The sequence below is a fragment of the Sesamum indicum genome, linkage group LG9, assembly GCF_026168435.1.
Source record: "Sesamum indicum cultivar Baizhima isolate 11 linkage group LG9, ASM2616843v1, whole genome shotgun sequence".
Classification (NCBI taxonomy): Eukaryota; Viridiplantae; Streptophyta; class Magnoliopsida; order Lamiales; family Pedaliaceae; genus Sesamum; species Sesamum indicum.
In genome coordinates, this window is record NC_142665.1 from 18,839,220 (window position 1) to 18,865,147 (window position 25,928).

The 25,928-nt window shown below is 36.8% G+C and overlaps 2 protein-coding genes across 9 annotated transcripts; both read right to left on the bottom strand.

The window, feature by feature from the left end:
- Positions 1–128: 128 nt before the first annotated feature.
- UBP26 (ubiquitin-specific protease 26) lies at positions 129–15,877 on the bottom strand. 3 transcript variants are annotated; one of them, XM_011101494.3, is made up of 14 exons: positions 15,486–15,822; positions 14,358–14,954; positions 13,088–13,343; positions 11,780–12,534; positions 11,219–11,327; positions 9,378–9,559; positions 8,430–8,714; positions 8,141–8,345; positions 7,738–7,809; positions 7,232–7,459; positions 6,339–6,602; positions 3,856–3,997; positions 2,711–2,889; positions 129–586 (listed from the first exon to the last, which is right to left on the bottom strand). In XM_011101494.3, exons 1-13 carry the CDS (start codon positions 15,569–15,571, stop codon positions 2,777–2,779), a joined length of 3,294 nt encoding a protein of 1,097 aa, XP_011099796.2. In that variant the 5' UTR covers positions 15,572–15,822; the 3' UTR covers positions 129–586; positions 2,711–2,776. The 3 variants fall into 3 exon arrangements, with proteins under 3 accessions (XP_011099796.2, XP_011099795.2, XP_020554752.2); XM_011101493.3 differs by lacking the exon at positions 129–586 and adding an exon at positions 1,353–1,643 and having other exon boundaries at positions 15,486–15,823; XM_020699093.2 differs by lacking the exons at positions 129–586; positions 2,711–2,889 and adding an exon at positions 5,303–5,414 and having other exon boundaries at positions 3,862–3,997; positions 15,486–15,877.
- Positions 15,878–17,925: 2,048 nt separating this feature from the next.
- On the bottom strand, positions 17,926–25,597 carry LOC105178120 (Autophagy-related protein 13). Of its 6 annotated transcripts, none has more exons than XR_016067362.1 (4): positions 23,645–25,596; positions 23,381–23,565; positions 20,470–20,575; positions 18,538–18,674 (listed from the first exon to the last, which is right to left on the bottom strand). XR_016067362.1 is itself a non-coding variant. In XM_011101491.3 (3 exons), the coding sequence occupies exons 1-3, from the start codon at positions 25,034–25,036 to the stop codon at positions 18,325–18,327; spliced, it is 1,932 nt and encodes a 643-aa protein (XP_011099793.1). In that variant the 5' UTR covers positions 25,037–25,593; the 3' UTR covers positions 17,926–18,324. The 6 variants fall into 6 exon arrangements, 4 of the variants coding, with proteins under 4 accessions (XP_011099793.1, XP_088741109.1, XP_020554653.1 ...); XR_849103.3 differs by having other exon boundaries at positions 18,546–18,679; XM_011101491.3 differs by lacking the exon at positions 20,470–20,575 and having other exon boundaries at positions 17,926–18,679; positions 23,645–25,593.
- Between the last annotated feature and the right edge of the window lie 331 nt (positions 25,598–25,928).

Consider the following 25,928-nt stretch of genomic DNA (forward strand, 5'->3'; position numbering starts at 1 on the left):
GATTACATTGAAATTTGGCACAACTCAAGAGTAGAAAATGCCACGGTTGCATTCCCAGTGATGTCCACCCTAAGAAGTTAGGCTGATTCTGGGCAAGTTCAAAGGAGCCTCTTGAGGATTTTGGTATCTTGTGTCAGACAAAAACTACAATACATATATATTAATACATTCATCTCAGTCGCTCCAGTATATTGAGTACCCCTTGAGGGTGCAACATTCTTTATGTCAGGTCAACTATTTAAATATACTAACACAACACAACTCTAAAAATACAATGAGCAGCCCAAACGATCGTTTTCATTATTTTTGCCCCTACTACATACGGAGATATACAAAAATGCCGCACTGAATAGGGACTCTGAACAAAACCCTGCCCTCGAAGTAGTAGATAAGGCAGCCAAGATAAGAAGGAACACACTTGGGCTAAATCCAAAGCACACCATTCCACAAGGGAATCTACAACCAGGCATGATGTAACAATCCGTGGTCACATCCTACACAAACGGGAGACTATGTACATACATAAACCTCTACACATTTGCACAACTACAGCCACTTGCCCATCTCCTTGCAATCAAAATCGCAGCTGAACAAAATGTCAAAAGAGAAGTGTAATCAGGGAAACATAAACTTAGGCCATACACAACTCAGCAGAGACATTAAGGATATCATTTTGCTAAGGTAAACATATTAAAAGTTTGACTGTATAGCCTCAATTCATTCAGACAGATACCATAGATGCACCTATTGTGGATGCTATCTTGAGATGGGACAAATTGAAGGTCTCGATACATTGAGACGTTTGATTGGTATTTATCTCGATGCATAAGCCTTCAATTTTCACTATAAAATTATCTTCTGATAGTAAGCCCTGCTAGAAGGATCAAGATAAGTAAAGAGTAATCCTCCAGTTCAATAGGTCTCAAGTCAGCTCTATCTAAAACTTTCCTGCATACAGTGTGCTGTTTCCAGCCAGCAATCGTCTGAAAAGGAGAAAGCAGTGCGTCCAAAATCTTTACAATTCTTAGAAGCAGTATAAGCCAGGTTTAAACAAGACTGTCAATCTTTAATTTACATAAGCCCGTATTCCTAATAAAACTGTGAGCTATTCCAACTAAAAACCCTCTTTACATATTCCAGATGTCTTTTGGAAGATTACATAATCTCAAGGATTAAGCCATGGTCAATTATATGATGACTCATCAGCTTTCAACAAAAACAGTGTTAAAATAACCAGAAAAGGCCAAGGCAAAAAGTATACAACATAAAACTCATAAATCTTAAAGGTAATACAACCTGCAACTGATCAGATTAAATCAAGCACAGGTTAGTCATAATTGCATGTCTAAAACTTGTAGAAAGATTCCACAATGTAATATTATTACCATAAAAGAGAATGTGATATGCATGAACGCCTAGCAATCTAACCATTAAGACGATACACTTTCCATTTAAAAGTGCAGAAAGCCTACAAGAGCATTTTTTCTTTTCCCCCCGGATGGACGTTGACAGATTACAAATTACAGAAGCCAAATATGGTATTAATCTTAAGGGTAAATTACATCTGCACCTACTAAGGTTTAGCATAATTACTGAATACCGTATTTCTTGACTTCCATCACACTTCGTGAAGCTTGTAAAACCTTAAAAAACACAACAGAAAGGTGGAGTAAACATTAACATCCCCATGGAGCTCCAGCAAAGCTATAGGAGAGAAATAATGTTGAATTTGTAGTGATGCAGATGACTTTGCCATAAAATATAATCCACCATTTCACGTGCACAAGTAGATATTTTAATAAAGAAAACAATGACAAGCAGTGTTCTTGTAGCATTCTTAATGATCAAGATCTTGATTGATATAAGATCAATAATTCATATGTTAATAGATTTAAGGGTAAACTACACCCACACCCCCTCAAATTTAGCTTAATTAGACTGAAAACTACAATTGCCCCACTCGAGGTTGTTATGTCTTATATGTAACTTTACTCAATAAAGGTTCTAGCTAGGGGTGGCAATTAAGTCAAGCCGGCTCGCAAGCTAGCTCGACTAAAGCTCAGCTCTATTTGAGCTCGAGCCAACATATTGTTGTAAGCTCACGAGCCGACTGGCCAGCTTTTTTCTATAGTATACATGTATGAAAATAAAAAAATATATATATATACATATATATTTATAAAATGTTTGATCTACAATGTTAAATCAAATAAGATGAACCAGTGCTTTATGTCAAAATGCAGACCATTAAGAATGCTACAGAACAACCTCCTTGTATGCATGTGAAAGAGACTCACATCCACCAGCCACATGATCATTTTTCAATCTGTAGAAAATGGTGAAAAACGAAAGAATCTTCCAGCTTCCAAGAATTGCTTTTGGAAGATCACACATTTATATAGTGTCAGGCCTAGATCGTAGTAAAGCGCAATGGCTTTTCATAACAATAAGGGGGTGGGTAAATGTATGCATAAAAAATTAAGGATGAGCTTCAAGACTCGAAAACAAAGCATAAGAAGAAGCACGAGCAAATTGGCAAAACATACTCTTCTATTGACACAGATGAAATATGAGTCCAGTTGAAACTAACAATTACTGTCTTCAATTGTGTCCAAGAGTGCTAGCTCCCAATAAATAACAAATAATGTGTGGTGTTCAAGTTCATGAAAAACAAAAAGGGATTAGACTCAATGTAAAATTATATTCTCACCTTCAAAATGATGGCAAAATGTTCTTTACGTCTAGATCCCAAAGTAACAACAGATCCATGTTCCCATTAGTTTGAACATGCTTCAGAGATGGCCTGGGATGAAATTGTTGATGCCAGAAGTGTACCACGAAAACCCTCTTCTGCCTTTTGCAAGTCCAAATTTGGGTCCAAAAGCTCATCTGCAGATAAATAAATGAGACAGGCCCAGAAATTTTCAAAGATAGAAAATATATTCAGGGCTTCCAACTTATTCCCTGGATTAGGACCACTCAACTGAACAAAGGAAATAAAGAAAGAAGTTGAAAATCTAGAATCATTTGATAGCCAGCAAACAGCAATTTCATGTGTCCTGAAGCTGAAGCCACCTACTAATTTTACTTTTTAAGCAGGACCAGGGATAAAACACAGGAAAAAAGAAAATCATGAAGCAAAGACAATAATGGAAAATACAACCAATATAGACATACAAAGGATGAGAAACAACATTAAAGAAAATAAACCAAATACATATTAGAGCTAGCAACATTCAGCATAAAAGACTAATGTACCTCCATGATAAATCTTTAAAACTAAAAGAAATGAACAATTTCCTTTCCACCAATAGATGTAAATAGTGGAACAATTAACTCATTCGTGGGGATAGTCAGTTACAAGTCTCATCCATGGTAGATTTCCAAGGTCAGAGATATTAAATTATTTATATTGTATTAGCTTTTTCAACATAATACAGATGGGACAACTTTGTTAATTTGTTTGAAGTCTCTTATCAGAAAACCATTTTTTTCCTATGCAAAAACACTTAAAACCAATTAAGTGCAAGCATATACTTTCTTTCTTTGGTTTGATTACCTCATGTTGGACATTAGGACCAAACACAAGTGTTGGTCAACCTCAGAACTATCCGTGATTTGATAATGCATCTCATCCAGCTTAAGCTTGAAAAGAATCATCATTTCCAAATTACCTTAAAGAGAACCTCTAACATGAAATCATATGCAAGAAGATCATGCCATACTCAACTAGGAAACAGAAGGCAGCAACAACCAGAAGGTCTATAAAATGTTAAAAAGTACATTGGAGTTATAATAACAGTGGAGTCACTATGCTAAGCAATTTAGAAATACTAGAATGTCACTACGTCGTACCAGCAATATCACGATTCTCATGAATCTTAGAATCAGTCACCCATAGGATGTCTCCAGGAAAAATATTCACATCAGCAAGACAAGCTGTTTCCCCATCGATTATGTTGGGACCTTTGTGGAGTACCTGGTTTTCCTTAACAACCTACGGAAAGAGAAGAAAAACCATCATGCAGAGTTCATTGTCAACCAGTTTGTTGGTGTTTTTTGGTCTGTATCCCTAAGGATTGAAACAAGGAGTTAAAACTATTTGACAGACTTGTTCTTTCTTTTCCAATAACAACCACCAACTGCCATGCAATTGCTTGTGCCTGGCCAAGCCAGGTAAGATTGAAATCTTACCATAGCGAATTGATAGAAAAAACACAATCAATGAAAGGAGTTCTGACAAGTTTCCAGACCATTCAGAAGTTTGGAAGCTAGAGTGCCTTTAATGAGGCTTAGACAGAGTCCTCACCAAACAATTTTAGCCAAGTTCAGCCAAGCTTGGCTCTTTTTCTTCCTGACACCTTTACAACAGAAATTTTGTAGGTGTAGTCCCCCAACCCACTGACCCCTTCTTCCCGTCTCCAACCTCCCCCTTGGTTTATGGAGGTATCCTGAATCTCAATCCCAATATCAGTTACTAGTCAGAGCCCATCAAGCCAATACATCTTACAAGAAGAGACATTTTTTATTCAGGTGACGTGCTCCATTGGTGATTATCAGAATCAGCAAATAGTCCCAGAATTTCACAATAGCATCTTCCCAATCTCAAAGCCAACAGACCAAGAGCCAAGGATACATTTTGCCCTTTCAATTCCCCAAATCCATCTTCTTCTCCAATGTTTCATCATTTTACATATTCAAGACTCAAAACTATATAAACCTGAAAAATATTATCGACATGAATATTTTAGGGCTTTGCCTGCTTCCTGTGGTGTTTAGCTAATGGATGTGGTTGAATTCTTAGCAGGCGTTCAGACGAGGATCAAGAAAGATAGATAAATGGATAGGTATAGTTTTAACTAAAATTAGTAAAAGCAAAGAAGGTTTATTTTTTCAATTTTAACAACATTAGTGCTTTTGCATGAAAAAACAGAGGCAAATTTGTTTTCCAGGGACTTCTCATTCCCAGGAATGAAACCAAACATTTAAGGCCTTTTGGAATTTTGTTCCTTCAGAATGCACTCCCTCTTTCCCCAAAAGATAAAACCCCTAATTATACTGAACATATACATATTCAAACTATTACATCATTAATATGAGTACATATACATCTTTTAATCATTATTTGATATAAATACATATTTTTCAATTATAACGTTAATAAATGGCATGTAATAATAGAAAAACTTGATATGATTCAAAAAACTTGTTATGAAATAATATCTAAAATAGAAAATGTCTACTGGAAATTAAACAAAAAACAGTAAATATCACATCAGGCATGTCTAGAACAGAAACCAACATAATTTCATCCTCCACGCATTCACCGGTATACTCCCTGAAATACATTTCCCCAAAATACCCCAGCATGATACCAAACACAGCCAAACTTGCTGATTTGTGTCATTTGGATCCTATCAAAGATAAGATAAATCAAGAAATGGCAATATCAGGAAAAAGTTGATCATCAAAGAAGTTTTCATTGTCTCAAACAATTGTGTGTGTAGTATGCAACACTTGAAAGTATAAAGCAACAATACCACTAAAAGAATCATAAACAATTAAAAGTTGTATTTACAACTAAGCTCCACAAAGTTTTAATACAAAAAAAAGAGTTAGAGTGAATGTAAAATTAAAAGGATATGACCAATAATACAAAATGCCAAAATGAACTTTGTTGTATTATCCTGAATGATTTTTTACCTTCCCAAACATAAACAGAGTCGCTGACTCGCTAAAGCAACATAAAATCTAAGAGACCAAGAACCTTTCAGTCAACCTGAAAAGTCAATCTCTTGATTATCATTTCTGTTTTCTGCCACTGATACTTTAATCGACAACGTCTGCAACCTAAATCCTACAAACGTTGAAGGTAATATTTTCCTAAAGAAAATACTCACTAGATAAGAAACCTCATTTATGGTACTAGTCTACATCAAGAAAAAAATTATTATCTTTCAGTACCAACATGTTGACCTTCCAATCTGTCACAATTATGGGCTAGGTTTATTTAGCCATTATGATAAATGCAAGATAAGCTGCTATGATATATGATATTTTCACGGCCCTCTTGCTCAAACGACTTTTTGGGGCAAAGAGACTGGTGTCCGTTTTGAGCTCCCAATCTAAATAACTGATGTTACTGATCCACTTATTTTCACTTGAACACACATCTTATGGGCTATCCTTCTTAACATGGGACTTGATTGATTCAATTCCTAGTCATCCTGATAACTATCACCAATAAACAATCATACGAACAGCCAAAGGCAAACATCAGACGTAAGAAAAGAGAAGTTAACATAGTAAATATCCATGCAACATAATAAACATCATACCCCAAATGATTCCCATATCATCATTTTCAGCTGGTAAATGGATGTCGATCCAGAAACATTCAAATTTACAGAGTTCCCATAAGTTGCCTTCTTTGACCGCTTGGATGTTCGGCGGCTTGGATCTGAAATGCTACCTGAAGCATCCAAGATCGATTTTGGAGGTTCCTTTCCACGAATTAAACAAACACATATGTCCTCGTTGGTATAATTAAGTTTCTTCATCAATTCAGAGCTTTCCCTTTCACCAATACACTCTTCACAAACCTAGACAGAAAGAAAGCAAATTAATTACATCTAGATATGCCAGAATAGAGTGGATAAAATATCAGTGGGAGGGGTACCTAGCCAAAGGCAATTCCTCTGAAAGACACTACACACTAACATGAAAGACTTGCAGTGATCTGAAAAATTACTTCCATAAAAAGAACAGGCAGAGCTACGAGGAAACCGCCCTGAGGCTTGTTGAACTACTCTATCTTACGACCTAGTACATCTTTGATTTTGGCACATGGACAGAGTCATTTAGCACAGCGCATAGTAGCAAACAGACAGTTTGAAGAAATCATTTTGCCTGTAGCACGGCATTTTGCAAGACCAATTCTGATGTAACATTGACTTTGTCCGACCTTACCAGCCTTTAGATGCTGAGAATTTAGAATATGTAACAGACAATTAGAATAGGTCTGCAGAAAATAAGAGCTGCTACAATTATTTTGTTATTTTCAAAAGGCAAGTATTCTGTTTGGTAGGAACCCAGAGGTCCATATGGGCATACCATATTATTGTATCTAAATAAGATAGACAGGACTTGGTCTAACTAAGCAAGGGGAAGACATCGGCAATTTATCTCCTACTATAAGGTTAACTGTGGAAAGCTGAGACTCAAAATTTACCTGAGGAGAAGTCTTAACAATAGCTCTTCTGGACAAGCTGACATTAACTTCATCAGACATACTTAATTGCTCCTCAGAAATGGGCATATCTGGGTAAGACCCAATAATATTATCTTCCACAGCATTATTGATCTCGATTCTGGCAGAAATACATTTTGACTCTGTACCACCCCATTCTTCACAGAGCAACCGCCAATCATCCTCAGCAATGAGTGTCAGTCCACCTGTCTAAAGTAGAAAATGGTAAAAAGGAAATATGACATTAGAGTATTCAGGCAGGAGTCTGCAACTAGAAAGATTTGAAACGTTTGACAATTTATGGAGCCTATTTTGAATCAGATAACAAAGTCTAGTTAGCAAAATCTCCAACGGAGACTCAAGTATCTCGGTGAGCTATGTCCATCCAATGTAAAAAATGCAAGAATAAAAAGGCATAAGGATGAAAGGCTAGGGGAAGGATGGATGATTAATGGAAGAAGCTTGAGGAAATTGTAGAACAGACTTACAGTGGCTGACTTTTGAAAAATAAGTTCACGCTTCCAGACAAGCTCCGGAGGCTTCTCAAGTAGTTTACAGTGCTGATACACAGAGGACAGAGTCAGAAACACATATTAGAGACAACCTCAGATTATAAAAGGAGAAAAGAATCTGGTGAACAATTCATTCACAACGCTCTATCCTATTCCTATTCACAAAAGCTGCCAACCGGAAACATCATGTAGATATAACCATGGAAATTTTAAGCAAAGCGATAACCAAAGGTTCATTCCTTCCAAGACATAAATTATCAATCTTCAATAAAGGCTCTCGACAGCAATTAGAACCAAAAATACCCAGTGCTGAAGAAGATATTAATCAAACTTAATAGGTAGAATTGTAGCAAAAACCACCAAAAAGATCAGGGGCGACCTTTTCACATAGCAGCACATCAACAACAGCATTCAGAGTATCAAGGTCCGCAGAATAAGCATTTTTTCCACTGGAATTCACATAACTTCTCCATTTTGCAAGCCAGGATGAGGGCAATAAATAGTATTTGGTATCCGGATAAAGAGCTATATTTTTATTCATGGCTAATTTTTCATGACTCTGCCTCTGCTTCAACTTGAACTCTCTGCAGCAAACAGTTCTAAGTAAAGCAAAAATCCTTACTTAAAAGGTATGTCACTTGCCAACGAAGTAAACATTCTAAAATAACCTTAAATTGTCTTCTGAGGATGCAGCTTCTGTAAGTTCAACACTGCATAAAGCACATGGCTCAGAGTCGGAGGGGAAAGCTGAACAGCCCACAGGGTCATCAGGCTTCACTGTCATAGCAGTTTGATGTATAAAATCCCAAAGAGTTTCAGGCACCAGCACACGTTTAGCACCAGGAGCTAGTTCAGGCATGAGTTCCCCATGGGGACATCTAAGTGAAGCTGTTGGTCCAGAATCAGCATCACATGGTAAGTCTATGTTCTTCCTACGCAGCCACTGCTGCAACCTACAAAGCACAAAATTAATTACAGCTGCAATTAAAAAATAAGGTCAAGATTTCCACCAAGAAATCAGTTCTGTTTTGCTTAAATTGAATCACGCATCCAAGCAGAAGAATAAGATACACCAAAAGGCAAGATGCCTAGAGAAGTGCTCTGGTGAACTCCTGAAAGAATGAAAAGAAACCATCAAGAGAATTCCTGAGATCCCCAACCTCTAAGAGGAGATAGCCAGAAGAATTTAGAACTGTCGCCTTTTCTTTCTTTTCTGTAGTGGCACAAACATGCAAAGAATTCTTGCTCTGGCATACTAATACATTGACCAGGCTTGCTTAAGGTCTAGCTTTTTCTTTTCTTAAGCTCATAGCTTAACATCAAAAAACCATTTACTTTAACTCTTCTATCCAAGTCAATGACTATAATTTTGTGACCAAGTACCTTTTTTCTTAAATTTTCTTCTTTTCAGAATAAATCCACCATAAAAACAATTCAAGCAGCACAACGTTATGTGATTTGTAAAACATAAATATTCACAATTGACAGAGGACAAGTAATCACAATGACATCTTTGCATCCTTAAAAGTAACTCATGTAGAAGATCAGACAAAGAGAAAAGAAAATTAGGATTAAGGTAGAGAAACCATCAACATTTTTCTGTACATAGTTCATACCACGACTTAGATATATAGTACAACTTGCCATCTAAAGGCTCCCCAGCTAGTGCTGCTTCTGCAAGTTCTTTCATCAATGATCTCTGGTCCCTATAAATATGTGCACGCACCACATTGCGACCCATCTCAAAGATGCAATCAATGCAATAGGCATCCTTGGCCAATGTTGGACCTCCATCGTACTTGTCATAAGAATCACACAAACATTATCAAGAATAAATATATATGCCACAATACGTACAAGCCAGGCAAGAAACTATTAAAATGCCTGAACCAAGTGATTATGATGATGACGATATTATCTTCAACAGCATCACAGCATAGATGCACACAAATCAACAAATATCTGTTTTTTTTTTTTTTTTGCTATCTTGCACAGAGCAAGATGGCCTAATCATTTCAAATAATGAAAAGCTTATAATTCTCAGAATTTGTACCACTGCCATCAGCTACTAGCTTATCCAGCCTCAATACCTCATTCCACAAAAACCTATTAAGTATCAGATTTAGTTCTGCCTTATTAAGGTTTAATTGCAGTCATCTATTGGACTCTTGTCAATCACAACACCAGTCATAGAGTTGAGCCAGTGGGTATAGCTCCATATTGTTGCAAAATTATCCTTTTGTGATTCAAAGAGATCATGTTAATATGGTTGCAGTTTGCGCTGATCAAGGTTTTGAGAGGATATCTGTGAGTAATCAACATAACAACCCTTTAAAATTTATTAGGGGTATTAAACAACATAATCTTGGTCTTTGGTACTTAAGACCCTTTCAGTGAGGAAAGGGCTTGCTACCCAACCAAACAGATAAACGTCTGATTCGTCTCTATTCATTGAACTTGGAACACCATCTAAATGTCCTCCTGAGTAGACACAACGACATATGCATTTGGAATCTTCAGAATCTTCTCCAACACAAAGTACACATTTCTTTTTTGCTTGACTTTAGCATGGTCAACGAAATCTATCACCTACCTAAATGAAATCATTTGTAAGATTTTATGGTAAGAGGTAATAGAAAAACAATCCATGATATTAATCCTGCCTCTGTGTTATTCTACTTGCAGATGTATGTGTGATATAAGTTCTTATGACAAGAATTCACGTAATTGATTATATTACAAAATCAAATTTACAATTTTTGCTTGCTCCATTTTCTGAGTTACTATTCTTGGCATCATATTGGTAGTGGCAATAATACAAGATACATCAATATTTTACGAGTAAATTTGGACAGAAATGCATCCTTCTTTGAGTACCCTACACTTTTTTGGACGCAAATCACCATTTCTATGAAATCTAATATTGTTAGACTAACACGTTCGCAGAATCTAGTTAGATTGGCAGATTCTTTAAAAGAAATAGAAATTTCATGGAGAAAATGAAAATATTAAGCGGTTGTAAATTATTTATTTTTACTGTAAACAATCTTAAGCACCTCCATTCCACTTAATTTATAATAACAACAAAACAAGCTTAGAGGGATTTGTTCGAAAGATAAATTTGCAAACACAGATTACCCTAGAGAGCAGAGTCAAAGGGAATCCTCCAAAAGAAGAATTTTTCATGACACAAAAGAAGCAGAAAGCAGAAGAGCAATAAAAGATATTACTCTCAAGATCAGCAAATGAAGAAAATGAAAAGATTTCAGATGTATTATTTCAGGGAGGTGGTTAGAACCATGAGAGGGACCAATATTCCAGAAAAGATAGAATTACTGGTGCCAAATTATATTTGCAAATTTATGGCAGCAAAGATCAAAATCTTTTGAGCTGATATGTTAAAAGGATATCTCACACTTGGTCAAATATCATACATAAGGAACCGCATAGGAAATACCTTGGAAGTTAATGCAGTCCATGCTTCAGCTGACAAACGTTTCATGTAGTTAATCTTTGAAACTGGCACCTTGCCATGGAAGCACTGTATAGAGGTGTTGTCTATAGTCCTGCAGAAATGACTTGTTTTATCCTCATTTGTCCCCTTTAGACACAACTAAAGAGTTATTATGAAATCTCAGGCAAACATACTCCAAATGCCATCTAGAGATCCTGAATAAAGCTCAGGTAGTACAAAATTAAAGTGTTTATAGAGTAACTCCACCCTTCTGCAAGACAACTGACCCTTGACATTACTATGAAATTAAATCTTGATTGTAACTTTAAAGTAGTCTACATCCACAACATAGGGTAAACGCCCACCAATTAAAACAATTCTGAATAAAGCATAAATCATACAAGGAATAAAGTGGGATAATTGAATGCAAACCGTGGATCCTCATTGAGTGGGAGATTTCAGGAAAAGGTGAAATGCGGATGCATTAAAAAAGAGAAGTGCTTCCAAATCAGTGAGACAACTAATGCTTTACAAGGCTAAAGAGAAAATAGAATTTTCACTTACAATGGAGTCACACTGTCTGCCCATTGTCGCAGCCACTCAGTAGAAATCCAGAAGTATGGCTTCTCAAGAGACAGAACTGGAGCTTCAGAAAGGATAGAACGCACCTCATGCCGCCGCTTCATAATGCAACTTAGCTCAAATTCCTTTTTTAACTTGTATTGTTCACAGGAATCAAGGAATATTGAGTTAAGCATATCTACATCCTTCAAAAGATGGTAGGGAAGAGGACTATCAATTTCTTGTGAAATTACAGAACCATCTATTTCCATTTTATCTTCACCAGACTGTGCAGCAATTTTTGCACCATAAACCTTTGATCGACAAACATACATTAACATATATGCATCACTGGACGAAAATGTTTGTACATGATTAACACCATTTGAATCTGAGGATTGCAGCACGTTGGTATCTACATGATTCCCCTCCACAACAAGATCCACCTGTTTCGTAGATGACGGGCAGTCAACTGGCCCATTTTGCCCACCTTTAGCAGCAGGAGTTGACACAGTAGACCCAAATGGCTGTCGACCCAAGTTTGAGACATGTTCATCATCAAATTCCCACCACTCACCACTGTTTTCATCCTTTATATGGGCTGTATAGTGCCCACTGTTGACAGCAGAACCCTTATGTATCAAGACAGCAGCCAAATCATATATATAGTCCAATTCAGAACAATCAGATAACCTTCGTGCCATGTTAAGTTCTCCGGGAAAAGAAAACACTGAAGTGATCTTTTTCTTAGTGGTTGTCTGCATATAGAACCAAAGTAACACGTAAATATAGTTGACAGATGAGCATGCCAAAAATGCAGTTCTCTTTGCAACTGCAACTTCTCCATTGTATGGTTGATAGGTCCTACTTGCCAAACATTATGCAAGAATGACCCTTATATATATATATATATATATATATATATAAGAGGAAAATAAGCACTTCTAACTCAAGCCAACTAATGTTGAGAAGGCATTGGACAGACGGAAACACCTTATTAGTGTTCAAAATGAAAGAGAAGCAACCAGTAACAGCTAGATGACGAGGTTGGTTTGAATATTTTTGTACGAAATAAGACTGAGATCCAACAAATTTTACACATACAGATTTGCTAAATTGCTATGTAACCCCACCAAGAGAGGTGTATATTTCGAGCAGAACAAAATGGCAAATGCCAGGATAAATTTCATGTTAAATATTAGGAACAGCAACCTAAAGGTGATAGAAGATGGTATTCAGTAAAAGAGATTATATGACTTCAGGAAAAAGTAGAAACAGCAGATATAACTTATGAGTAAATAGATCAATTACATTTGGAAGGAAAACACAACGCTTGAGCTGAAAATTTAGCACAGCAGGCAGCGATCGCAATTTAATGCTACGGGTGGCATCAACCCGAGTAGCACAAGCATCGCAATAATATTGATTGTCTCCTTGAAGCTCCTCTATGCTTAGGTAATCATCCAAACTCTCATCTAGACTCTTCAAACCTTTAACATTCAACTCCAGTTCATAGAAGTCCTCAATTTTTGAAGAAGCTTCAGACTCATTTCCACATTTTGAGCACCTATATAATTCAAAAGGAAAATATAATGTTCTTCCATTTCACAAGAAAATTAAAAGTATTAAGAATTAGTTGGCAACAAAAAGTCTTTACTCCATAGAAATTTAAAGTCCATTACACTAAGAACGTAGTGATCCTTACGTACCAAACTAAATAACAATGCTCCGGAGAAATCAACACAAATTAAAGAAATGAATGGCTGAGACAATTAATGGTGGATGCAAAGAGTTGAGTGGACGTTTAATGGATGAAGTAAGACAATTTATGCAAACACAAGCAATGCAGAAGTACAATAAAATGTGGAATTATCTACAGCATTTCCAAACATCATGCTACTGCACCATGGTCAAGAAAATTTGCAGAAGGGCCTCTCACAAAAATGTCTATGCCACGCTCAAAGTCCTGCATATTTCTAGGTCCTATTCCTGAATTTCTATTCGAAGTAGGGGGAGAAGACGAAGACAAAGAGAGTAAGTCATTTCTGGCCACAAGTGCATACTAATTTAGAACCTAATTAATCAAGAAACTTCTTGTTGACAAGCATTTCAAAAGATCACAGTTATACCTTGATAGCGTGCGGTTATTTGAACCATAAAGAAGAACTGGCATGTCTAACTGAAAAAAGGTAGACCTCAGAACCACTATAATAAGAATGGAAATTACAATTTAGTCTTTCAAATGGATAGACTTTGGTGTATCACCGGTGGCTTGAATGCAACCATCAATCAGATGCGTTGGCCCGAATTTTTCTGTTCCACTCTCTTACCTTTCTAACAGCTAATTGCATTCTAAATAAAAATATTCAAAACTTCCCATTCTAAAATTTATGGCAACTAACACATTTAGTTTGCAGTTTAAACTTTTATTAGAACCTCCGAGTCTATAGGCCATATTCGTGCATGAAATGATCATACTTCAACTTATGGCACCATCTCCACCGATAAATGCAAGGTCAAGAAGAAAGTAATGACATCATCGGGGCACATATGCAAACGGATAAAAGGAAGTACGTCTTACCTAGTCACATGAGAGACCCCTCCGCGGAAAAGGTCTTGTACAATAGTTCTGGCCTTGGGGACTTTCGACTGGCTCAAGCATCGTTCAAGCAAAGAAAAGAGCAAGGTGAGAAACTCGTGGCTGTCCTGCTGAACACCATTATCTAGTTCCAGGGTCTGGATAAATGGTGCTGAATCCACAAAGGCCATCTTACTAGAATGCAGCTGTGCAAAAAGTCTTAGAAGGTTATTTAAAACAGGCTCCCCACCTAAAACTTCAGGTTCAACAGAGAAAACACCTTCCCTAAATGATTTATTCATGTACAGGCATTGCAATATGCTGTTAGCATAGCAAGTTGCACCAAGATTTGTTAGTCCTGCCGGTGTGTTGGAGGATGCCCGGAGATCATGGGATGGATCAGGACCAAGGGAATTTACAATTTCAGAGGTCTTCTGCCACAAACCAGATTTTCTACTTCCATTGGGCGGTGGGATCAGCCCACAAAAGCAATTGGGGTTGTCCTTGGTGTTTACTCGACATCCTTGACAAACAGGCTTCCAAATCATGTACAGCTGATTTACGTGGTCTTCAGTTACCTCTCCATTTAAAAGAATCTTCCTACATTCCAAATATAAATTCTTTATGAACGAAAAAGTTAACATTACCAAATTAAATGCATTCCTTCAATTTAGGCGTCATAATAAATTCAACTGCAGTTCTGCTTCACGGAAAAAGAAAGTTCTTCTTCGTGGAGTACTTTTTTTCTTCTTTCTCATTCAGTAAACCATCACACAATTTACATAATCTATACTCCTTAATCACGGAACAGGCAGTCAATGCAGCTTTCAATATTAGCAAAAGAAGCACAGAGAAAAATAGGAAAATAGCAAACTCTAGCCGAGCTACCAATTCCAGTTGAGAACTAAACAGAAACGTCAGAGGAAGACCTCAAACGACCCATATTACAAGTTCCTCAAAGAAACCCTGAACGAAATCTCCCATCATAATCACCCGACACAAAATACTAGCACACTTCAAATAAATCCACAAACGAACTAAACCGTATCACAATCAACAATCACATAAAAAAATCTTACCACAAAAATTACACGATACAGGACAATCGCCAACGCGGAAAATAAAAGGTACCTAAAAATTTCGAAGCTGGTCTCAGCATTGTCGTCAGTTCTACTCCTCTTATTCTTACTCCTCGTCGTCGGTCGGTGATGCCCCATCTTTCTTATTCTTCAATCCCCCCAACACAATCACAAACAAAAATCCCCAAACTTCCAACTATCGCACCGGAAATTCCCTCCAAATTCAGCCGATCAGCAACGACGCCTTGTCGATCCACCGTACTCGAAGCGATCGAGAGAGAGAGAGAGAGAGAAAGAGGTTTTTGGCAGTACACTTTTTTGTTTATTTTTAGGGCTCTCATTTATTTATATATTTTCAATATAATTTCTGTACTCACACTTTGATTTATTTATGAGATGTTTATATATATAATAAAAATAAAATAATAAATAAAAATGCATAAGATATTTGGAGGGTGCGCGGGGTGACTTTCGATTTTCCCTCTTCTTTTTCCCCGCTGACGGAAGGAGGGAAAAAAAGCGAGGGAGAGGATTGGATAGGTGTCCCTACCCTACCTGGTCTATGCAGACTTCGTCATCCGACGGTTGGACTTCGACATGGTCACATACGTGCCCTATTTTTGGATTACATTTGAGTGCTTTCATAAACGCTTTATTACACTTCAACCTCTTCAAAAACTGTAATTCCATTTGTAGCCCTTCGAACTTTAGTAATTATATATTTAAATCCCATCTACAAATTATTTCTATTGGAGGGTAGATTTCGTTCTGATCTCCGATATTTGATTTCAACTTTAAAATAATTCTTGTATTTCTCAATTAGTTACCTTCCATGAGTAAGATTCTTATATTACTCCTATAGAACTTTTCCAAAAATCATCTTAGTCATCTACTTTATATTTTTAATTGCAATTTGACCCCTTGTATATAAATTAAAAAATATAACTGGTTTAATTGAAGGAATGGTGATTATTCAAATATAATTTGATCATACGACATATTCACATAATTGTTGTGAATTTAATCAACGTATTTCAAATAAAAAAAATATTTGAATAAATAAGTTGGAGAAAAAAGTTTGAATCAAAAACTAGAGCCAAAAATATTTAAACAAAAATGGTTAGCTAAAATGATTTTCTATTAAAAAGAAATAGTTTTATAAAGGTAATATTAAAAAATCACCTTTTGGAGAGACTAATTTGAAGTGAATTTAATAGATATTGATTATTTTGAAGGTAAAATCAAATGTCAAATACTAAACTAAATTTTACCCAAATTTTCGACAATGTTGGCACGAACAAAAGCTTTAAGCAATCTTTTCATGTTGTCCCCAATTCATCGAACATAAGATTTTACTATCTGAGGTCACTTTGAAAGAAATACTTGTCCAAACAATACATATATTTATCTACTGCACAAATACTTTTTAATCTGATGCCATCTCGTGCAAATATGATAGATCTACCCTTGATATCTCTATTGTTTAATTGATTTGAGTATTTCAAGGTTTAGATCTTACTGCATCTTTGAGTTTGGAATCTTTATCACATTTCCCTTTTGATGTATGAGAGGTATTGGTCTGAATGCTTCCTTGGTAAGCTCCTGCTAGGATTTGGATGTTCTAGGGATATTTATTTGATTTATCTTGAAATCTATAACTCTGGGCTTCAGATTTGTAAGATTATTGTAAAAATCTAAATGAATCTTTAGAATCTCGTCCATTTTTTATTTCAAGAGCTCTATTTTCGTATGTATATGGATTAATCTATGTTCATAGTCTTGAACTGTATTTTTATTTCTCTTAAATCTTAAAAAATTTTTAGGTATACAACTTGAACTCTTTCCAATCAGTTATTTTAATCACAATCTTAAGAACTGTGTTTTAGAAAATTTACCGCATTGTTGATATTCTACCCTCGCTTGTAGTCATTTTTCACAGCATTTCTTGGTAGTCCCTCGCAAATGTTGTATTTCCGCATTCATTCATCACTCTCTTTTTCTGTAAGAAGTTCCCAATTGTCAACTTAATTAATATGTTCTATTGACAAGGTCAATCTTCTTGAAAAATTTTGTGAAAATATTTTAATATTCTGTATTTCCACAATTTAAAAATATTCTCTATTTTCATTCTAGCGGCATCTTTAAAAAATCTCCTCTGTTAGTAATTAAAATATCAATATGCAATATAAATAAGTATTTTTTCAATAAAACTTATGCTATGATATCATTTTAAATGATCATAGGAAACAAAATGCAAATAACAATAAAAATAAACTAAATGCTCATTTTAAAGTTATAAAGAGGTAAAATTGTTCATAATTTAGTCAGAAAGTTACGAGACTAAATCTGACAGTGCTAAAGGACTAAAATTACAACATCCCAGACTTGCGGAGCCAATTCTATCATCCCCCAAAACTGGTTAATGAAGTGATTAGACATTTTTAGAATCCTCATTTCATCTTACCAAAAATGTTGGCGGGAACTATCAAAACTTTAAACTGAAATACAAGCCAATCATGCAAATATTGGCTCCTTCAACTTATATTTGTATATATACAGTATATACAGCACTGGTGCATTACACACTTTGACCAACCTTAAAAAAGTTCTATACACAAACCATCATATCTGTATATATTTGCTTGAATCAAGCCCTTAAAGCAACATCTCAGTTAGCTTGGATACTAAACAGCCCTCACTTCAAAAGAGTAAAAAATATGCTCAAAAGATATATACAGAAGGAAACTGGAGATATCACCCGAATCTTGAGAAATACTAATAGGACCCTCAGCACTGCAAATCAATGCTGCACAAATCTTCAACACATAGCAACTGTAAATTCTCATTTATCCTTGCACAATCAATCCTCTTAGGCAAAAGCAACAAATTGTCTATGCCTGAGAAATTTTACTTTGCATAATCAGCAAGTCTTTCATTTCTCTATACCCCCGGAGCTCCTCCAGTGCATCAGCTGTAGTCTTGGATGCAATAAGCCCGGAGGACGAAAGATTCGAAGTAGGCTCTTCAGAAGTCTCATTAGTATCTTGCATGCAGCTCCTCAGAGTGTGAAGTTTGGAACCCTGTGGAAGTTGAGTGGTAACAGAAATGTCTTGACGAAGCGGCGGTGCTTTCTTCAGCATATGAACAAGAGCACCCACTGCAGCATCTTGTGATTTTTTAACAGGAAAGATCCCACCAGGCTCATGGGGTATGGATGAATGTCCTGGCAGATCAAAAGAGCCTGGTCTGACAGCATGACGGGGGACATATCAGTTTGTTTTCAAACATGGTGAGCTTGAGATAATAACAGCCAATAATTCAATCTGCCGAGACAGAAAATTATGAAGAGAGATCTAAAACCTAGTTAAAGCAAGGCATACAAGTACACTGTAGATGCACGCTGACATGTTTCGAACAGGACATCCATACTAGTATAATTAAATCACAGCTAAAATCCCAAACAAGGATGTCTATAGGTTTTCCAAACCTACAAAACCAACATAACAATTCAAAGCATCATTTCGACCCAAGGTTTCCCCACTAATAAGCATCAGCTTTTACTAATTCATGCAAGCTATTATGTGTTCCGTCATCAATAACAACAGTTATGTAACCAGCTAAGCTATTATGTCTTCCATCCATCAAGAAATTCCAGATGTAAGCTATTGATAAGAAGGATCATATAGCCGAGCATCTCATGTTCCAAACAATTCTAGATATAGCATACAGACCACAAGTAAGGTCGAACTATTGGGAAAAGCCTCGAAAACCTTGCAGAAGCACAAAGTTGACTGAAATTTATAAGAACCACCATTGGAATGCACCCAAAGAAAGGCGTCAAAAGTCTAGACAACAATGGATTTTCACAATGGCACTCTTTTGTAAGAAAAAAATACCACAGCATTGGATATCAGCGAAATGACTGCATGATTAGTTAATATCAGATACAATGAAGACCAAATGGCAGACACCACTCTGCCACAGGGGTTAAGATTGTTAATCAGTCTGCATAGCGTTTGTAGTTCACATGGACTAAAGCAGTGAGGATACAAGCAAAAATCATAGCTCAAAAATTGGTTTTCCCTCTGTCCAAGAGCTTTCTCACTTCTTACAACTCACCAAACTTTTTCAAAGGCAAGGAGACGTCTATCATCAGTTATTCATATGACTAACCACAATAATAGACTTCTATTCAATTCAGAGAAAGCCAGCAAACAAGAAAGCCTGTAGATTATAAGTTTGAGACATCAATGTTCATGAGTTTCATTCCCTTCGGATTAAACTCAACTCTTAGCAAACTTTATATAAACAATAACATAAATCACCATAAAATGTTCATCCCAGGACTAATTTAGTTAACCCTTAGACATAAGGTTTTACAAAGCTATCGTTTTGCCCAGAGCTTGTAGTGAAGAATGGCAGCAGCAACAATATACTAATCATTACAAGATATCCGAGCATGGCAATCGAGCAGGGTACACTGGCTTTGCCTTGGACGGGTTCAGGGCTAAGTAAACACGTTCAAGGGTCGTTTCTGGTAAGAACTGGATTGAGTTCAGGACAGTCATCGGTTTTGGCCCCGTCCCAGTAGAACCAGGTCCAATAATATATATTTATAACTAATTTATTTAGGATTTTGAACTTTTTTCCAATACAGGTATTTACAAAGCAAATTGTATTTAACATAATAATAGCCTGTTGGAAATATACAAACAATAAGCCTAATTTGTCTTCCCTAATACTATATAACTGGTTGCGCAAGCCAGACCGTCTGGACCTAATGCGGGTTTGGGAAGGTCAGGGTTTGAGGTGGCTTGAGTTTGGTTTGAAGTCCTAGTACTTGGTGGGTCTCCCGAAACTCGCCCCATTACCATCCCTAGATATCCCCCACCTTTAATAGAAATTGTAAACTTCAGCAAGAAGAACACTAGGAGTATACAACTATTGATACACAAATCAAGAAGGGAAAGATTAAGAGTGCCAAATGCAGAAAAACTGTTGAGGCAGATAAAACACCTGAAAAGTGAATAACTCACATCTGGAGAACAATATAATTCAAGTAAAATATTTTTTGCTAGACAGCCAGAGGTTGATCCAAAGCTTATTACAAGCTAGACACTGGAAATGACGAAGGCTCTGTATCTGGAGTTCCAGAATGAAAAGTTAGAAGAAGATAAAAAGGTAACCACCTCAGCATGTTATCAGCCAAGAGAATGGAACAGATGGTGAACCGGAAAGCATAAGGCAATGCAACAAGCCATGATTCAAACTAAACGGGTTGCAATATAGCACTTTTCTCTCAGCATATGCTCAGATTTAAAAATTTTAGTTAAACCTATAAAGCATCAAATTGCAAACACTCTGGATATGAAAGATAAATCTATACAGGTTCTTTTAGGTGGTGATGCATGATTAAATAGCAATGTAAATGTTGAGGAATACTTCCAAATGCAAAGGACTTTTAGATGGCTCTGGAATAATGTCCATTTCAAATGGCACACATTCAAGCACAGCAAACATACAGGAAAATTAGCAAACAAACAGTCAATTAAGGGGTAAGGCAACTCAGGCACATGTCAAACTATTCCTCCTCTACAGCTCTAAAGGATGATAATATCTTCAGGCAATGAAATGATAGCATTGCCCTACTGGGGCAAATTTTAGAAGTTTCTTATTGATGATAGCGAAAACAATGATGCTACCTACTATATTGAGCATGAGCCGTACAGGATTGGAACTGCAAGTCAGAAAGTAACAAATAAGAACGGAGTTGCCACATACATTTCTTAAAGAGCCAAATCTATCCTCACAGAATCAAACACTATACTGTGCTACTCTGGATATTTAGGCTAGAGTAACGTTAGAATTTCTCTGGTAGATAATGAATTGCCGAATCCCGTAACATATTTACGTTATACGAAGTAGTAGCAACTCTAATGTATCACAAGCGCAGAATTGATGATATCAACTGACTAGGGAAACAGATCAGACATATCATAGGAAATATTTTCTTCATTCACCATCAGATTTCTGTAGAAGATGCTCCATCTGCAACTGCAAGCATAATGTATGAAAAACATGAGCTGACGACCTCTCTGAACCTATCGTTTATCTCCTCTTGTTTCCAATATCACAAACTCTCCCTAGTCAGAATATTGTAACCAAATTGACTTACAACCTCTCTGAACCTAATAGTTAAACTACGGTTGTGACATGTGAAACTAATATATTCATGTGAGATTGGCAGCTCAAAATTTAAATCACAGATTCTCCCTAATCATATCAGCAGCACAAACAATTCCATCGAACGTGTGTATTAGACCATCTTCCTTACCATTTTATTAATTCGTAAGTTACACAATGTAGCATTAAGAAATATATCTATTTATGATATGGGTTTCAAATGCCACAATGGTTGATACTAATATTTGACCCTGTACAACATCATGCTGAAGGAGAATCTTTTATTTCGAAGTAGTGTCGCATGTAATCATAATCTTTTTAACATTCCATCATAACTTTAGAGTCTTAGATCACTGTCAAGTGACCTGCCTTCTACAAGCCATTTGTTTTTAGCTTTGGATTTAAAATGTGTTGGTATATTATTTTGCTCACCCACATGTTCTGGCAGTTTATGAATTACTGATTTGCATTAGCTCTGCATACTCACCCGGAATCTATCAAGATATTAAAATGCCACAATGGTAGATACTAATACTTGACCCTATACAACATCATGCTGAAGGAGAATCTTTTTTTCGAAGTAGTGTCACATGTAATCATAATCTTTTTAACATTCCATCATAACTTTAGAGTCTTAGGCCACTGTCAAGTGACCTGCTTTCTACAAGCCATTTGTTTTTAGCTTTGGATTTAAAATGTGTTGGTATATAATTTTGTTAATCCACATCTTCTGGCAGTTTATGAATTATTCATTTGCATAAACTCTGCATACTCACCCTGAATCTATCAAGATACATTTTAGAACCAAGAAAAGAACACACATAATCATGCCCCCCCCCCAACCAAAAAGAGAAGTGAAGAAGGAAATGTCGTTTTTAATGAGCATAAACCAGATCTCAAGTTCCTTCAGATTTAGCAGTCCAATTAAGCGTACTCTATGATTATTGCCATGCATACTGCAGGATTATTCATTCTGATGCCCGAAAACTATGAATTTGCCTCTAAATATCCAAGACTGCACAGTACTAGTCATATTGCCACATCAATCTCCTCCAATATCAGTTGAACAATGTTTAACTCCAGAATTGAATAAAACCATGTAGAATTGCAGCAGAAACTTTCATGGTCAAATGCATAGATGGTAATGTTTTGGTTTTTATGCATCTTCTAAATATCCAAGTTAATAAAACCTCATAACTTTCTATACTCCTTTCAACATATAAACTCCTTGGATGATGATTTATAGATATATTCTGATAGCAACAGACATAAACCCACAAGATGCAATACATAATTCACCAAACAACTTTCTTCAAACGGATATTGTAAGTTCTCCAAGCACCCTTCACTACCAGTCTATTTGAGGAGAGCTAGTGAAGTTTGGCGAAATGAATCTGAAAGGACACCGATGGGGCATGCCACTAGAAAGCTTGACTTCTGCCCTCCTATGAAAGTTATCAAAGAGTTATAAGTATTTTCATATCCTGTCCATATGCCTTTTCCAAGGCACACTTATTCAGTTTTCCTGTTTGATGAAAGCATCACAATTTCAGTAATAATTATGTTAATTCTCAAAGACCAACATGTTTTCTCACCCTCAATTTTTTTTTCATATAACCTATAGAGAAGGCCAGTTACCATAATCCAAAGACTACAAATACAGGACAACAGACAAGAGTAACATGCGGTAAAAACATTGGTTAAACACCAAGTATTTGTAGGCTTATGAATGTTAATTTCCATTAAAGTGGGTTGCATGATTACCTGGAACCTGGATCTACCATGTCATCCTCATCTACAATAAATGGTCCAGAAAACTCAGAATCATCATAATCGTCCTGAAATGATAGCCTACTTGAGCTTCTAGAAAAAGATTTTGATGGCGAGCTGTTTGTTGATGGTTTCACACCCAGCATCTTTCCTGGCTCATCCTTGCTGAAAGAGAACAACTGCAGCAGACAAGCACTGCTAACTAAAATACTCATCAGGGTGCCAAGAGATATTACATACACTTGATTGAAATGATACCTTGTCAACTGTTGAGCTGGTTTGGTGAAGTCCTGGGTGTGCAGCATGCTTAGAAACAGTAAAGCGAGTACCTTTCATGGGAGGTGAAGGAAGCATCAGTTGGTTGTTTGGCAGTGAAGGCATGCTAGAAAGCCTAGATGCTGGTATGCTAACAGGAGCACTTTCAGACCGTAAAAGAGCCTTAGTTATATTACCACCAGAAACATAGGTGGGTGGTGGTGGTGATGGAGATGGAGACGGTGAAAACACAGGGGAAGGCGAATACTCATCATAACTTGGATTTTTCATATGAGCTGCAGGTGTTTCATCATGTAAATGCCGAGGTAAACCTGCTGGAGGAAGACGGTGGGAACGCTGTTTTGACAATGAGGCATGAGATTCTGAATATGTGGGTGAAGGTGACGGATTCATTGAAGGCGGTGATGCTCTATACAAGTCATAACTCCAACTGTGACGCCTACCAAATGGAGATGAAGATGGGGAGCTTTGTGATACAGGAACAGATGGGAACCTTTTCAATGGTTCTGCCATGGGACTCCCCACATATTCTGGAATGATTTGTGGTGATATAGGGGTTGAAGGCTCCGAACTCACATCCAATACTGATGAGCGATACAAGACTGAGAGGCAAAGCCTACCACAAGAAGTGTCTACTGGAGTAAATACGAATCGCTGCATATCTGCCTCTTCTCTATGGGTGAATGGTTCAACAAAAGATGAAACCCGGTGGCCAAGATTATACAACCGAATTTGCGCAGACGAAATGAGATCACGGAATAACTTATAAGCAGGCAAAAGTCTAACGGTGGCATACAAGGACCTTAATAATAGTATGGACTTCTTGTACAATGCATGAGAGCTTGTTGAACTCGACCTCTTACTCCCAGATGAACCACCCCCATTCCCACTACTCTTCTTACTCTCATACTGCAAAACCCACCTCTCAATGATCTTTTCATTCTTCGCCTCACACCCACATTCATCATTATCCGAACCATAATAATAACGCTCTTTCCCGGATGAATTCCGTGCAAGTCCTCTTTTAGGAGAGAAACTTGAGGGGTCCCAATCATTTGGCCTCTGCATTAAAATGACATCAACAATCATTGGCTCCAGATTACTCTGCCGCCAAAAGTCAATATTCTCTAAGGCAGCAGGACAATCCCTCAGAGCTAGATTAAACCACTTGTCCCTTGGCTTAAAACTTGAGGAGGAAGGCGATGAGGAAGGGGATGGGGAGGATAAAACTTGCTCGCCGCTGTAATTATTACGTGATGAAACATACGGGGACCGCGATTCCAGTATTATGTGAAGGCTTTTCGCAAAAAATTCTGTAATTATCTGTTCCATTTTGGCAGGTTCTGAATGAGTGTTCCCATGAGAAGACGCCATAGATTCTTACAACCCAAACAATTAATTAGCCAGAAACAGACAAAGCAACTCCAATCCCACTAAGAACCCAGAATTCTAAACGGCACTCCGCACCAAATTTAAGCTAAATCAAGCAAAAGAAAACACGCAGGGCATCGAACCATTAAACAATATCAAAACCCACCACAGGGAACGAAAAGTCTGGCCCTAAAATTAATCAAGTGGATGAACAGCGATAGACTCATATACCAAAGAAGGACAAAGTAGAAGAGTTGGCTCACTGACTGCTTCAGAGTGGGTTGCTTGCTCGCAAGGAATTCAAAATCGGCTCAAAGGTATTCCCGTCTCTTCACGTCTCCGTCAGCTATCTACTTGTGGTTTATATGCGTCTACAATCTACATACAGATATCTATATATACAGTACCCAAAATTTCTAGGAATCTAAACGACAAAGACTTTAGAGAGAAGAAGCGGAGGAGAAGTTGAAGTGGTTCCTTAAGAGGCAGAAAATGAGAGGATTTTGCCTTTTCTTGTTTTCTCTATTTAATCACTCCTGTTCGGTTTGGATTTGAGAGAGAGAGAGAGAGAGAGTTGTCTCCGGTTACTCGGTGTGCAATACTAATTGTTTTTTACAGCGGGTGTGTAATTCTAATCTGGGGGCGTAAATCTCGCGTTGATAATTACTTGTGTGATTTTTTTGTCTACTGTATAGGGCACATTGAGCCAGTTTTGCATCACCCCCATGCCCCACCCTAATATTTTAAATCTAATTAATGATTCGTTAATATATGTGATGCGAGCAAAAAAATATTAGTGCTTCATTTAATTATGATATAAAATAGTAAAATAAAATATTAAAAAATAAAAGAGCGTAAATGAGCGACGAAGAGAGAATTATTGCTCGTTTTGCTT